Here is a 16024-nt window from a genome sequence, read left to right as displayed (position 1 = left end):
CAGAACCCGCGCGCGCGACGTCTGGGCTACGGTTAGCTCAGTTTCGATGCCAATCCGCATGCGCGAGGGAGGAAAAGCACGTCGGGCTCTATTCCCCCCTCCCTCCCTCCCCATTCTTTTACTCCCTTCATGAAGATGGCGGCGGTCACCGTCGGCGAGGCAGTTTGCGGCGACGGACCAACGGGCGGGAAACGGGCGCACCTGGGCATCCCCGAGGCCATCTTCGTAGTAAGCAAAAATGTGGGCGCGGGGTGGGTGGGAAATGGGGAGCCAGAGGGGAGGGGCCAGAGTGGACCTCGAGTACTGAGGTGAACGTGGGGTGTGTGGGGGGGTGTTCTGCGTGGTGTGCTTGTTGCGCATGCGCTTCACTTTTGACAGGGAGCGGGGAGTGGGGGGGTCTCCTCAATAATGATGTCCGGGAGGCTGTCAGCCCCAAAGACCCTCTTTTCCGACCGGCGCCCTCGCCGCGGGGCAGGAGCGCGGAGGCTCTGCGGCACCTGGCATTTAGGAGTAGACTGCCTGTTAGTAAGGAGGCCCTGATCCCTTCACGTGGCGGCGGCGGCGGCCTTCCCTGCAGTAACTGGCGTTTTAAGGTAGCCTACTATTGTTATTATTATTTTATTATTATAAGGAACGGGCAGGAAGCCCTGCCAGGTCAGCCGAAGACAAGCAGCCTGTTTTTTGTTTGGGAAAAGACTGCCAGCAGACGAGGCAGGAATGCGAGGGCTCCGCTGGTATTCAGAGGCAGGTTGGGTGTCACGCCTCTGGGGAAATAAATCCAGCAGGGAAGATGGGGGCAAGAATGGGGGGGGGCAGCCTCTTCTGCTTTTTGCGCCCCACCCACTTCGGATTTCAAGAGTGATTGCCTTTTAATGCGAAGGTTCCGTGGTCTGTAATTTACCGGTACTTACTGCATCCGGCCTTTCCTCCCAGAGAGCCTAAGACACTGCCCATTGCCCTTCCCCCCTCATCCCTATTCTTATAAGCAACACTGCCAGGGAAGCTAGCTGAAGAGATACTGTCAGGTCCCATCAAGCTTCACGGTTGTGCTAGTCTTGCGAACTATAACTGCTATAATGTCATGGTTTAATAGGTTGTGTACCATGGATTTGTCTTCTGTAAGAAGAGCCGAGCTGGCTCAGATCAAGTAAGAATTGCTTCCAAGTGACCAGGAAGGGGGGCTTTTATACTGTAAACTAGGAGAGGGAATAAAATAGTGTAGTCAGTTCTGAGCTCCATGGACTAATGGTCTGGCTCAGTGTAAGGCAGTTCCTTATGCTTCTATGAGTGCCAGTGTGATGCAACAGAGACTGGTTTATTAGGCCATATGCTAACATTTTGCTACCAGTAGTTGAGTAGCCAATTATACACGGAAAGCAGTAATATTTCCTTGCTATTGGCTGCCCCCCCAAAACCCTTATTTTCATCCTATCTTATGAATCTAATTCATTATGAAGAATAAGAGTCCTCCTGGATCATATTGAACATCTCTCTAGACAGGCATTTGTTTGCTTTGAGTGGCCAGCTAGATGTCTGCATATTCCCAGGGGGGAGGGGGCTGGCTGCATAGCTGCCATTCCTTTCAGGCAACCTGTTTATGTGGGATTGATACTAAAAGGAGAAACTAACCTTGGACTTGCTTCCCAAATATTTTACTGCTTGACTATGCTGTTTATGCTTTTGAACGTAGAAGAGAAAGCAGAATTATTGTTATTTGTTCAATTTTAGTAGCCAGCTAACATATAAGAAGTCTCTAAATGACTTAGGAAATTAAAAAGCAAAAAAGGGTAGGCAAGCAAGTGGTTAGAAATGGTGAGGAGGGCCAGGGGACTCTCAGTAGTGGGTCTCATACTGGAGCAGGGTCTTTGGCTGGTGCTTGGCCATTCCTGTCCCCAATGCCAACCCTGGAAGATGTCAGAACAGGCCAGGCTTTGACCAACCAACTCTTCACATGGTTGTATGAATTGAAGCTTTGGGAGTTACTTATATATAATGTGTTTCTACTCGAAGGAAGATGTAGATTCCTTTATGAAACAGCCAGGAAATGAGACGGCAGACACCGTACTCAAGAAATTGGATGAACAGTATCAGAAATATAAATTTATGGAGCTTAACCTTGCCCAGAAGAAAAGAAGGTAGGTATTTTCTGTGGTCTCCTTTATAAGGCTTATTCTAAAGTTATAATGCTACTCCCCATGTCATCATGCAGACTGTTCTTTGGCTAAAATTTAATAAGCTACTACCCTTTAAGAAGCTAGACAGTTGTTGCTACAAGCTGATGCACTGGTAGGATACTAAAACAACTTGCAATGCTAGGACTGTGGTCCAACTTGTGAGGAATGTCTGAAAGGCACATAAGAGTATTTGACATGTTTGCAGTTAATATTTTTCTGCTTTATATCATGACGTAAATGAGCTGGTTTTTACAGTAGTGATGGGGCCACAGTATTAAATAATTAGGTATCTGCACCCACTGTTGCTTTTTGTCATGCATTATTTTTCTTGACTAGGAGTTAAAGTAAATCCAGGTGAAAAATTAGACAATGAGCCTGGCCATTCCATCAAACAAATTTTGATGGCAATAATTATTACTGGAATAGAAAAAAGCAATCATAGGTTTGCATTAATCAACAGAAGTGTTCATTCAAAAGAACAGGGTCAAGTTTCCATATGCTATTGCATGTACAATCACATTGTATAATTCCGGGTTTCACCGCACATGCGCAGAAACGGTGCCTCAAGTTGTGGACTTTTTGGGGTACGTAAGGACCCTCGGAACAAGTTAAGTATTAAGTGTACTGGTGTCCACCTAATTCCATTGCCTGCGGTCACACCTAAGTTTGCATTAGAGATAAATTGAGTTTTGGGGGAAGAATTGTTAAATACTGGGGCTACTAGTACCATTGTTAGAGGTAAATGATTGCTTTCAATATTATTGCCCAGCTTTAACTCCATGACAAACTTATATGCAAATCATGAGATCACCAATATAATCTGTCACACTGCCTCCATGCTTTGTAAAGTGGGTATATTTCTCCGGATTGATCTCCCTCTATCATGCTGTTCAATATTAGCAAGTCCCTCCACCTTACAACTTGGGCTAAACAAAGCTCTGAATAATTACATCTATGATGTAATTAGACAGGCGGGATGTACCTCTGGCTAAGTAAATATCTGGTTTCAGAATCTGATCGTATACAAATTTACATCGTTAACTCCCATATGTACATTAAAATCCCCTGCAATGATAAACACTGCGGTAGGATATAGGGATTCCATGGATTCTATATAATTCTCTACGTCTGTCCAGATAGTATTTACAGTAGTTTTTTTGTTTGTTTTACTTTTTGACAAGGTGGTATGTAGACATTAATCAGCATTAAACATACTTTCAAAACTACAACCAAGACAGCAGTTGCAAATGGGTTACATGGAATCATGGCTGTTGTAGTTGCATTCAACTTTATGGAGATGAAACATGCTAGACACCCACTGACCCTACCACCTTTCATTGAGGGAGTGGTTGTCAATGAGTGACATTTGTTTCCGTTAATCATTATAGAGTCATTGTGCTATGTTTCTTGAAGCAGAATAATATCAAATTGCACAAAATAGTTCATCAGCTGTCTATTAATCTGCCTTGAATGACAGCCTGCTATGTTCCATGACATCAGTTTTAGCCCCAACTCCTTTAAGGCTCTGGCCTTTTGGTTCAACTTTGTCCAAGTACCCAATTTCATCTTTAAAAATGCTTCCATGTTTTAATTGTTTTAATTGCTTCCATGTTTCCATGTTTTAATTGCTTTTAATTTGCAGCACAATTGTTTTAATGCTTCCATGTTTCCATGTTTTAATTGCTTTTAATTTGTAGCACCTTAAATGGTGGTTGTTGTTTTTTATAATATTATATTATTTCATTATTTTATTTTTGCTTGGGGTGGGATAAGCATTTAGTCAGCGCTATTGTTTCTTGCTTTGTTTTGTTTTGTTTTGTTTTGTTCTGTTTTGTTTTATTATTATTATTATTATTATTATTATTATTCTGTTAAATTATTATATAGTTTGTGTTTTGCTTTTTAAGGGGAAGGGTCATGGCTGCCTGGGAGTGGGCCTCGGCCAATAGATTGGGTGGGGCAGGTTCCACAGGGGGGGATGTATTGGGACACCCGATCCCAGTGATCACAGGCAGGAGGAGGAGTTATGCTAAGACCAGACCATGCCATTACCGAGGAGGCAGGTTTAGTCGTTGTTTGAGGACTATCCCTGCCTCCAGGTCTGGTCCTGACCAGAAGGATACAGTAATCAGCAAGGGAAACCCACATGACCTGAAAGTGTTGCTGTGCAATGCCAGGTCAATGATTAATAAAACCACTGCCATCCACGACCTGATTGTGGATGGAGGATTTGACCTGGCATGTGTGACAGAGACCTGGTTGGATGAAGCAGATGGGCCTGTGCTTGCCGCTGCTTGCCCACCAGGTTTCTCTTACGCACAGTAACCCAGGTCATGTGGGCGGGGAGGGGGGGTTGCAGTGATTTTTAGGAAGTCATTAGTCTGCACCAGGCGTCCTATTGGGAAGACCCAGTTTTCTGAGTGCATGTCCTGGAAGTTGGGCAATAGGGGCAGTACAGGATTCCTACTGGTGTACCGACCTCCCTGCTGCACCAAGGATTCCCTGCCCAAGCTGCTTCAGGCCGTGGCGCATATGCTCCTGGAGACACCTAGCTTGGTTGTCCTGGGGGATTTTAATATCCATGCCGACACGACCTTACAAGGGGCCGCTCGAGACTTCGTGGAAAGCATGGCCTCCATGGGGCTGTCCCTGAATAAGTTTGGCCCAACTCATAACCGTGGACATGCCTTAGACTTGGTGTTCACCTCTATGGATGTTGGTGATCTGACACTAACTAAAAGCGAAACAAAAGAAGTGCCATGGTCAGATCACTTCCTGGTGCAACTGGACTTCTCCGCAACCCTTCCCCTCTGCAGGGAGGTGGGACCGATTCGGATAGTCCGCCCCCGCCACTTAATGGATCCAATTGGCTTCCAGAGAGTGGTAGGGGATGCTTTATCCCAAGTTGATGGCCTTTCAGCTGATTCCCTGGTGGCATGCTGGAATGCGGAGTTAACCAGGGCTATTGACTGTCTGGCTCCGAAGCGCCCTCTCCGATTGCATGGAGCCCGGACAGCCCCGTGGTTTTCCCCGGAGCTGAGGGTGATGAAACAATCATTGAGACAGCTAGAGCGCCGGTGGAGGAAAACTCATTCTGAATCAGACCGGACACGGGTTAGAGCTCAACGTCGAGCCTACCAAGTGGCAATGGCGACGGTGAAGAGGGCCTTCTTCGCCGCCTCCATTGCATCTGCAGAAAACAGCAGCAGGAGACTTTTTCAGGTGGTTCGCAATCTATCGGAACCACCTGTACCACCGGGGCCTGGTAGGGACCCCAAGATCTCCTGCAATGCTTTTGCAAAGTTTTTTTGCAGATAAAATCGCTCAGATTCAGAAGGAGGTAGACTCCACCGTGGGAGCAGGACCAGGGCGGGAGAGTGCTAGAGTTCTGTCTGGTCCTGTTACATGGGATCAATTCCAATCTGTTACCTCCGAGGATGTGGACAGGCTGCTTGGACAAGTGAAACCGACCACCTGTCTCCTTGATCCTTGCCCATCCTGGCTGATAAAAGCGAGCTGGGAAGGGCTCAGCGATGGGCTCTGCGGGGTGGTGAATGCTTCCCTCTGTGAGGGAGCCTTCCCAGACCCGCTGAAAGAGGCGGTCATTAAACCGCTTCTTAAAAAAACATCTTTAGACCCGGCCAATTTGGCCAACTAACCCCCAGTCTCAAATCTGCCATTCTTGGGCAAGGTGATTGAGCGGGTGGTTGCTGAACAACTCCAAGCACGCCTGGAGGAAACGGACCATTTGGATCCCTTCCAATCGGGATTCAGGCCTCACCATGGGACTGAAACTGCCTTGGTCACACTGGTTGATGATCTCCGGCGGGCTAGGGACAAAGGTGAGAGCTGTTTCCTAGTTCTGTTGGATCTCTCAGCGGCCTTTGACACCATCGACCATAACATCCTTCTGGACCGTCTAGAGGGGCTGGGAGCTGGGGGCACTGTCATACAGTGGTTTCGCTCCTTCCTCCTGGGCCGTGTCCAGAAAGTGGTGGTGGGGGATGAGTGTTCAGACCCCTGGGCTCTCACTTGTGGGGTGCCTCAGGGTTCTGTCCTCTCCCCCATGCTTTTTAATATCTATATGAAGCCGCTGGGAGAGATCATCAGGGGGTTTGGACTGGGTGTTCATCAGCATGCAGATGACACCCAGCTCTACCTCTCCTTTAAATCAGAACCAGTGAAGGCGGTGAAGGTCCTGTGTGAGTGCCTGGAGGCGGTTGGAGGTTGGATGGCGGCTGACAGATTGAGGTTGAATCCTGACAAGACAGAAGTACTGTTTTTGGGGGACAGGGAGCGGGTTGGTGTGGGGGATTCCCTGGTCTTGAATGGGGTAACTGTGCCCCTGAAGGACCAGGTGCGCAGCCTGGGAGTCATTTTGGACTCACAGCTGTCCATGGAGGTGCAGGTTAACTCTGTGTCCAGGGCAGCTGTCTACCAGCTCCACCTGGTACGCAGGCTAAGACCCTATCTGCCCGCGAACTGTCTCGCCAGAGTGGTGCATGCTCTAGTTATCTCACGCTTGGACTACTGCAACGCGCTCTACGTGGGGCTACCTTTGAAGGTGAGCCGGAAACTGCAATTAATCCAGAATGCGGCAGCTAGACTGGTGACTGGGAGTGGCTGCCGGGACCACATAACACCGGTTCTGAGAGATCTGCATTGGCTCCCAGTACGTTTCCGAGCATGATTCAAAGTGTTGGTGCTGACCTTTAAAGCCCTAAACGGCCTCGGCCCTATATACCTGAAGGAGCGTCTCCACCCCCATCGTTCAGCCCGGACACTGAGATCCAGCACCGAGGGCCTTCTGGCGGTTCCCTCATTGCGAGAAGTGAGGCTACAGGGAACCAGGCAGAGGGCCTTCTTGGTAGTGGTGCCCGCCCTGTGGAAACCCTCCTATCAGATGTCAAAGAGATAAATAATTACCTGACATTCAGAAGACATCTTAAGGGAAGTTTTTAATATGTAACGCTGTACTGTTTTTAACACTGATTGGGAGCCGCCCAGAGTGGCTGGGGAAACTCAGCCAGATGGGCGGGGTATAAATAATATATTATTATTATTATTATTATTATTATTATTATTATTATTATTATTCATTCCTCTTATCAGTGGGAACCCATTCAGTGGTGTTGGTATACTTTTTGATTCTCGGGAGAGGACTACCTTTTTTCATTTGGAACTAATTTCCAGTAGCTCAGCCAGGAATTTGTAGTCACACCATCAGGATTGTCCTTAACCATATCATATTCCAAGGGGGGGTTGAGTTTGCAGTTTGCATCTATACATTTAAAAGTTTCTCTGGTAGTTCTCTTTTTAACTATACATTTTGGAGAAACAGTCTGTGGGCAAAAGGTTTGATTGTCAGTTGTTTCACCAACGTTTTGTTGTCCATGCTGTTGTATTTGGGTCAATCTGGACTGAAACTTAGCTAGTTTGATGAGAATGCCACTTTGCTCATTATCTGGTAGGTTAATAAAATTACTTAGCAAATCCTCTTTTTCTGGGACTATCCAGTCTGCTAAATCTGGAGGGTAATTTTTATTCAGGACTGCTGTAGATTGATTAGACTTCTTGAATTTTCCTTGTATAATCTCTGGAGTTTCTGATGATAATTCTTCACATTGACTGTGATCTTCAGCAATAGGACAAATGTCAATGTCAGCTTTAGTTGAAGTGACTTTGTTCCTCCTGATTGCCCTTTTAGGTACAAACAGTAGCTTAAGTGATGTGTCTTCAAAATGCTGATAAGGGAAGACTCCTTTTCTGGCTAAATGAGCCTTCTTTTTCATGATTATAGCTGGAATTCTACGGGTGCTGAAAGTTAGAAGAGTTATCTTGCAACATCCATCGTTAAAGAACCCCTTGGTTGATTTTAATTCAATATTTCCAGCATCACAACTGAGGTGTAAGTTCAAATGTAGGCTGACTTCCAATAAGGCAAGGGTCCCTTATATGGAAATATCTGTAGAACAACCTCACATGCTGAACTGAGTGTTTCTGCCCTACCTCAAAACCCTAATTATATATAAAGCAGATTAGATTGGTTAGTAAGTGTAGCAGAAATAATATTTTATATCTGTTTTATTCACAGGTTAAAAAATCAAATTCCTGAAATTAAGCAGACATTAGAAATCTTAAAACACATGCAGAAGAAAAAGGTAAATACCTTTTACAGTGTGGTGGGTATTTTTCTTATCTACAATGCTACATCAATAGTTATCACAAATCAATCTTTATTTGGCTGTAGAAAATTATTGATAATGACTAATTTTAACACAAGTGCTCTAGCCATGTTCATTTGTCATTCCTTTCGGTAGGAATCCACAAAACTGATGGAAACCAGATTTTTATTGGCAGATAACCTCTACTGTAAAGCTTCTGTTCCTCCTACAGATAAAGTTTGTCTTTGGTTGGGGGTAAGTAAAAACATATTCACACTTACTAAGCATCTATTTTCAGCCACAAACATGGCTGAAAGGCAACATGAGTTCTGAATATTACGTTAACATTTCATGATGTTATTTGGCCACGCAGCTTGGTATGAACCTCCCCCCCCCCCATGGAAATCATTACCCATTTCCAATCTCTGGAATTTTTTGGAACAGCAGGGACAAAAGCCTCATAGCAACATTGCAAAAGAATACATTTCAGCCCAGATCTTGAAAGGGGCAACAATGGGCACAGTTCAGCTGATCATTCAGACAATGGAAATGAACTGGGTTCTCCTCTTCCTTTGCCCTAATGATCCATTTTATCTTTTCTGTTCATTATTAGCCATCATTTGCTGTGCTGTCCAAATATAGGCTTTGGCTTATACTTGCATGAATTGGAGGCTCCTCTGAATTTAGTCATTGTGCATTGTTTCAGGTGGTGCTTTAAGTTGCATGTGCTTAAAGTTAGCATATGAGCCTAAGGCTCCACATGAGTTATTCTCAATAACCCAAACTGGGTCTGGAAAACCGGTTATTGGACTACAGTGTTCCCAGTATCTCTAACCATTGACCATGTTGGTTGGGTCTGATGGGAGTCCCAACAACATCTGCAGAGCCAGAGGCTCCTCATTTCTGACCTAACCAAACATTTAAATGGTTTTCTGAACTGTACTTAACAGTAAAATAACAAGTGATAAATTGCTTGCCTGGATTAAATAAGAAACATGGAGTCTGCTAAACACCTTGCTTTACCCCAAATCTGAAAAATCCAACAAAGGAGCACATAATCCCAGATGAAACTGGCAGGGAATGTCTGGCACTCCTGCAGCAGAATATTTACAAAATATGTTTAAATTGCAACAGTTTCGGATTGGTTAATTTTATCTGCTTTTTGTAAAATTGAGTTCCCACAATGATCTTTTCCCAGACCAGTACTATTTAAGTTGTTTTAAATTATCTGCAGTTGGAGGTGAGCAGCGAGTGAGCAAAATTTTTGAATGACACCAGGCTTTTCAGGAGATCCAAAAGTGTGTCTCCAAACCTCTTAAATGGGCAACAAATGCAGCAGATAGCTACGGTGTAAATAAGTGTAAAAAATGGCACGAGCTTCACATACTATTTTTGAACTGGTTGCAAAGAGTACCACCTGCAATATTTATAACCACATATGTCTGCCTGCCTGCCTGCCTGCATATCTATCTATCTATCTATCTATCTATCTATCTATCTATCTATCTATCTATCATCTTGCTATGCTATGCTTATGCTATTGCTTCTGTATTCAACTTCCATATTCAATGTCCAAGATCAGTCTTTTAACTATAATGTGTCAAGGGTTCTGCTTAATTTGCTGTTTTAAATGTGTTTTAAGATAATGGTCTCTATCAGAAAGGGTAAAACCAACTTAGGCTCTTGAAGGTGAATTTGTAGTCATTCATTCATTCATTTTAACATTACTTAATTTCAAAAGCCATTGAAGGTTCCTCAACATAAATGTTGTTCTTAGGCCAACGTAATGCTGGAATATGACATTGATGAAGCCCAGGCATTGCTAGAAAAGAATCTCTTCACAGCCACAAGAAACCTTGAGTCTCTCGAGGAAGATCTGGATTTTCTTAGGGATCAGTTCACTACTACAGAAGTCAGTATCCTTTTAAAAAGAGAATTGAATTCCTGTTTCACAATGTTTCACAATGTTATGTCCTCTATTTCTTAGTATTCATCCACTTTCTTTGAATGAATCTGCTTGTGGAAACAATTCAGGTCAAGGAATAGTGAATCCAGTAGCGGATGCAGGTGTTTATTGCATTTCCCCAGTTTGTTCAGTCTAGATACCACTTGCTGTGAAAATATACAATATCCTCAGTTATCACTGATATACAACAGTTGCTGTGAGCAGTGACTCCAGGACAGTTGATGAGGTTCAAGGTTCTTCCCTCCAGTACAAAACTTTTCATGCTGAGGGCCACATTGACCCCTCTGGTGTCCAAAGTGTAAAAGTGGACTTTTTTAAAGGACAAAGTGGGGCAGTTAAGGTCATAAAAGACTTTTAGGATCACAGGAACCACCCATGGCAGTGGTCAATAAATAAGAAAATACTTTTTTTTAAAAAAAAAAACAATCATCACTTTCTTCAAAAGAAGGTGATCTTGGAGGGTCACAAAAGAAAATCATTTAGCATCACAGTGAGGAACCGGTTAGAGCAAAATATACCGTATTTTTCTTTCTATAAGACGCACCCGACCATAAGACACACCTAGTTTTAGAGGAGGAGAACAAGGAAAAAAATTTCTTTCCCTATCTGCTCAGCGCCTCTCTAGCAAAGTGGGAGGAGAAATGGAAGGGGCTCCATTTCTCCTCCCGCTTCGCTGAAGGGGCGCTGCGCAGAGAGGGAAAGCTGCGCAGTGCCTATCCAGCAAAGCGAAGCCAGGAGAGCAAGAGGGATCGGTGCGCACCGATCCCTCTTGCTCTCCTGGCTTCAGCGAAAGCTGCACAGCCTGCATTCGTTCCATAAGACGCACACACATTTCCCCTTACTTTTTAGGAGGGGAAAAGTGCGTCCTATAGAGCAAATAATACAGTAAACATTTGTGAGGAGACTTTGGAGGGCTCAAAAACATCACAGTGGGAGACATATAGAGTAGCAGAAAAAAGATTTGCACTGTCTACAAAATGTTTTGGAGGGAAAATAAATCAAATTTTGGGGTGTGGCTTTGGGGGCTGAATTTTGACTCAAGGCTCCTTCTCCAGAGGAAGAGCAGAGAAGGAGCTAGAGGTGAGCAATACTCCTGAGTAATCAAGTTCATTTAGGCTCTTCTTTGGAAAAGAAAACCTCAAAAAAGAACAAACTTTCTTACGATTTTTATTCAAAGGTTTTTATAGATGATTTCTGGAAGTCTAAAATGCACTGGACTATTCAGTACACTTGTTAGCACCTTTTCCTGCCTTTGTTCTCCCTTAATCTTGTCGCACAGTTGTTAAAACCAAAGGTTTATCTAGCTTCGAACTGAGGACAGGATAGTTCTCATTCAAATTGTGATAAGCTGGTTGTCTACCATGCAGCAGAGAGAGTTTTAACCGCACATCTGCATCCAGTCAGAAAAACCAGAGAAGCAGAGAGTAAGATTTTTTTTAACCACTTCTAAAAACATAGGCAAGTGGTTATTTGCCAGCCTTTCCAAAATTACAAGTTGATAAGTGTTCTGGTTATCTGCAGGTAAAAACAGTCTAGTCATTGAGAGCCATCTTATTCTTTCCACAAGCATGTGCTCAGGTGCTTTACCAAGTGAAGATGTGCTGTTAATGAGCTGGCTGCAGTCATTTCCCATGGTTTGAAAATGGAGTTGTGATCATGGAAAATGCTGCCTGTTGTCCAGCCAGGTGTCACAAGAGTGTGTGCAGGGCAAGTTATTGGCAAAGCTAGTATTGTTGCAGGTATTCGGGAATAAAAACCTTTATGATCAAGCTCATGCTAAGGAAATTGTAGGGCTTTTTCCTGCTGGCCCTGCACAGTGTTATTTGTGATCTGTTTTCAGAGCACAGACTTACATATTTCAGATGAACAGATTAGAAATTGGTTATGAGAACAGCACTGTCGAGTATTCAGGAATCAAACTGCTTGTGCTAATTATGGGAAGCAGATAAAATCCAGGGAGAGGAGCATCTGCTTTCACCTTACAGCACAATAATTTCCTTAACTGTGTTTTCAGATATGGCTAGAGTTTATAATTGGGACGTAAAGCGAAGAAACAAGGATGACCCTTCCAAAAGCAAAGCATAGTTATTAATAGGATTCATTAGTTCTGTTTATATTAAATGTGTTCTCAAATTTAATCTTAGTTAGCAGACATCTTTTTAAAAATTGGTTTGCAAGCCCAGTTTGGTTTTGTGCATGTTCTATTATTGCTGCTTTGGAACATGACCCATAAAGGATTTTGGTTCTTTCAACATAATCTGTCATAGGAAAATGCTGGCTACAAGACTTGACTGAAAATCTGAAGTGCATTATAGGAATTGTCTTTTGCAAAGGGTTGTTTGTATATATGAGTATTGAGGTATATCAAAATTTGATGTGGGGAAGGTATGGCAGCAATATGGGGAACAGTCCGTTGTAATCCTGCCTCTAGCTGCTTAACTATCCTCTAAACACTTCACACACACGAGCTCATGTTTAGCTCTTTAGGAAACAAATAATTTAATGCACAATGCAATCTGTATGTGATCTTACTCAGTACTGTATTCACATAAATATCTCATCCCAAGTCTGTAAAACTGGAGGGATCCAGGAGCAAATGGCCTACTATACACAATCAGTGCATTTGTCATCTGTTTTAATTCAGATGATTGCAAAGATACTTGGTGGAACCTGCATTTAAACATGGGTGGTGTATTTGAGCCCAGCTTCAGTTGGTTAACAGGCTTAGTGGTATTCCCTTTTTACTTCATATGAAGCTTTGCTAAAGTCTTGTCTTGGCATCTTCCTTTTTATTTGAAACCATGATGCACATTTTGAGGTCAAAAAAGTGCTGTACTTACACTGCCGAATAGGTGGCAGTGCAGGTTTTATTTTAAAATGAAAAGCAAATGTTAACTGTGTTTTAATTTCTTCTAATAAACAACACTTCTAAAGTTTTTGTACTTTTATTTCATTATATGTATTATTATATTTTTGGGAAGCCACCCAACACCACTACTACTACTACTACTACTTCTTCTTCTTCTTCTTCTTCTTCACTGAAACTTGAAAGTTTGCCTACCCATGTGCTATATACCTTAAGATCCCAAAGCATATTTTTGAACCTGTAGAAAATAAATGCATGTTTAAAAGACAAATCTAAGATACTATGGTAAAATAAAAGGACATTATTTTATTTAGATTTAGAAGAAACAGAAGACAGCAATATTTCTGGTGAATAAGAATACAGAACTTAACATCCAAATAATGCAAAAAACATTGATTATGAAACAAAATGTTTCTTTCTCATTTTTCCTTTTGGATTACAGAATTTTTGTATATAGTTTCATCTCTTCAAGCTATAGATTTCCCCCTCCTCCAAGAAGTTAGTTTTTGCCTTACTAAGAGACAAGATGGTGCTCTTGTGAGAGTTTGAGTTGATGGTTGAATAAAATTATATGTGTTCAAGCTGTAGTGTTTATTATACATGCTGAGTAAGGCTAATAGTGCTTCACCTAAAAGTTCCATATGGACATTGGATCTCCTAGATATGTAAGGCACGTCTAGCCTGAGCTGTTAGGGTGGATGTAGGTTGGCATCTTAAAACTTTAGGGATGAGCATGTTTCTCTTGTGTTTGTTGCTCACCTATCTTAACTTAGAGAATTGCTACAGTTCATGAGTTAGCACATTCACACTTTTCATTTAGTCTTGCCTTGTTGCACTGTGCTTTAATCAGTGTGTCCATATCTGCTAGTGTACATGGCAACATAAATGAAAAAGGCATGATCAAACACCAAAACTTCTTATGGAACTGTCTGAACACAGTGCAGAAATAATAACAAAGGATAGTGGAGCCTGAAATGGTTCTACTGCTGCACAAATGAGGTCAGCTAATCTTGCAGCCCTAAAATCCTAAAATCATGTTTTGCATGCCTCCCACACTTCTAAAAGATGGGTGAAATGGCTATCCAAGCATCCAAAATAATGTCACGTTGCCACAGAGCCTTTGTGCCTCTTGGTTACAATGGGAACAATCAAAAGAATTACAAGGGCACTTCTATACATCCAAAGGGTGTTTGGACTTGCTTGAGCAGTCACTGTCCTCTTGTTTTGTGGCACACTTTCATTGGAGGCTTTTAAACAGGCCAGGTGGCCGTCTGTCAGATTGTTTTAGCTTTGCACTGCAGATGATTGGGCTAGATGACCACTGAAACCCCTTCCAAATACAATTCTATGATTCTAGGAGAGTTTTAAAAGTGCTTCCTAAGCATGTGCACAACTTGGGGATGACTTAAAGTAATTCTATGGATCTCTGCCTGTGAGTGTCTCCCTTTATTTCCCGAAAGCTGCAGCTTCTGGTTATTCCACAGTGGCCTAACACTGCTACTCAGTGTACCCAATAACTCTTGATTGTGTCTAGCCATGATGCAGCATGAGGGACTGAGAAGAGCTGTGGTGCCTTTGAAAGAGCTGAGAGCCCTTTACTATCCTAGGCATGATTGGTAGCCAGAACTGCTGTATGGTAGCAGCAATCCCACCTCACTATACAGCTCAGCCAGTTGAAAGCCCACTGTTAAAATGCTTCAGAATGGGTCTGAGTAAAGACAGTCTGAGAACTGGTCAATTTCTGGATGGGAAATCTCACATGCCCTATCTTGAGCTCCACAAAATAAAGTTGGGATATACAGTATATTTGCGTGTGTGTGTGTGTGTGTGTGTGTGTGTGGCAAGCACCCTCTTAGGCGATGATAGTCCAGAGAAGAAATTTCTTTTCTAAGACTGTGCTTCAGCAAGTTGCTGTAACACCAAACTTCCAGTGCATTGCCCCAGGACTGCAATAATTCTAGGATTCAAATCCCTCCAGTTTAAAGGAAGAGGTAGGTGCTTACAGATTCAGTCGTTCACACATGGTCATCTCAGCACAAAATCTTGAGGCAAATGATGTGACATCCTTTCTGAAGTTTCATCATAAGAGAAGAGTTGCTTATACCATAGCTGGAAGTTTGAGTCAAGCAACATCTGAAGAGCACCATAGTTGACTCCTGTTTTAAACCCATGATCTTGCAGGGATATATCCGGCTAAGACTGGAACATGTCCAATGTCCGTCCACCATCCATCATCCAGTTGGTAGCATTGCTGCACAGATGGACACTTTTTTGGTTCCTAAGAACACCACGCTACAGAACGTTATCTTTAATCCTCACCTTCACCAGCTGTGACCAGGGCCAGGATTAAAAGGTCTGTGTGCAAAGTGCCTTCTGGTTCCTTTTATCCAATTGTGCTTCTGCTCTGAGCTGTACCAGGCCTACTGAGTCTAACCACCACTTGTCTGTCCTGCGGTTCTCCCAATACAGAATTGCTCTGAGACATTGTGGAAAGCTAGGGGGATCCTGCCACTGCATACCCTAGCTTTATTTCCCACAAGGCCCATTAGTGTTCCTGTGTCAGTTGGGCGTTAAAAGCAAGAAGCCTTTTTTTAATGGGGGGGGGGCAGCTAGAGTGTGGCAAGAGGCACTGCAAAGATGCACTGCAAGGATGTTGACTCCCAACATTATTTCTGACAGGATGTACCCTACATTTGTCAGCAAATGTTTTCCACGTCTGGATTTTCAAAAGTTTAACTGCAGCTTGCACAAATGACATTGCAGAAGTGCAGCAGTCTAATCCACCAGCAATTCCTAGGTCATAATTTGCTTGATTTCAGTTAAAATGTCAGCTGTGTGCAATACAGGAATTAGC

The 16024-nt window shown here is 43.1% G+C and overlaps 1 protein-coding gene across 2 annotated transcripts; it reads left to right on the top strand.

Moving 5' to 3' along the window:
- Nucleotides 1–44: 44 nt before the first annotated feature.
- VBP1 (VHL binding protein 1) lies at nucleotides 45–13237 on the top strand. Of its 2 annotated transcripts, none has more exons than XM_083485412.1 (6): nucleotides 45–228; nucleotides 2011–2135; nucleotides 8269–8335; nucleotides 8495–8593; nucleotides 10116–10254; nucleotides 12319–13237. In XM_083485412.1, the coding sequence occupies exons 1-6, from the start codon at nucleotides 130–132 to the stop codon at nucleotides 12387–12389; spliced, it is 600 nt and encodes a 199-aa protein (XP_083341538.1). In that variant the 5' UTR covers nucleotides 45–129; the 3' UTR covers nucleotides 12390–13237. The 2 variants fall into 2 exon arrangements, with proteins under 2 accessions (XP_083341538.1, XP_083341539.1); XM_083485413.1 differs by lacking the exon at nucleotides 45–228 and adding an exon at nucleotides 367–593.
- The last annotated feature ends 2787 nt before the right edge of the window (nucleotides 13238–16024 follow it).

The sequence above is a fragment of the Podarcis liolepis genome, assembly GCF_965112155.1.
Source record: "Podarcis liolepis genome assembly, chromosome: Z".
Classification (NCBI taxonomy): Eukaryota; Metazoa; Chordata; class Lepidosauria; order Squamata; family Lacertidae; genus Podarcis; species Podarcis liolepis.
This window is presented reverse-complemented; position numbering and strand designations above follow the sequence as displayed.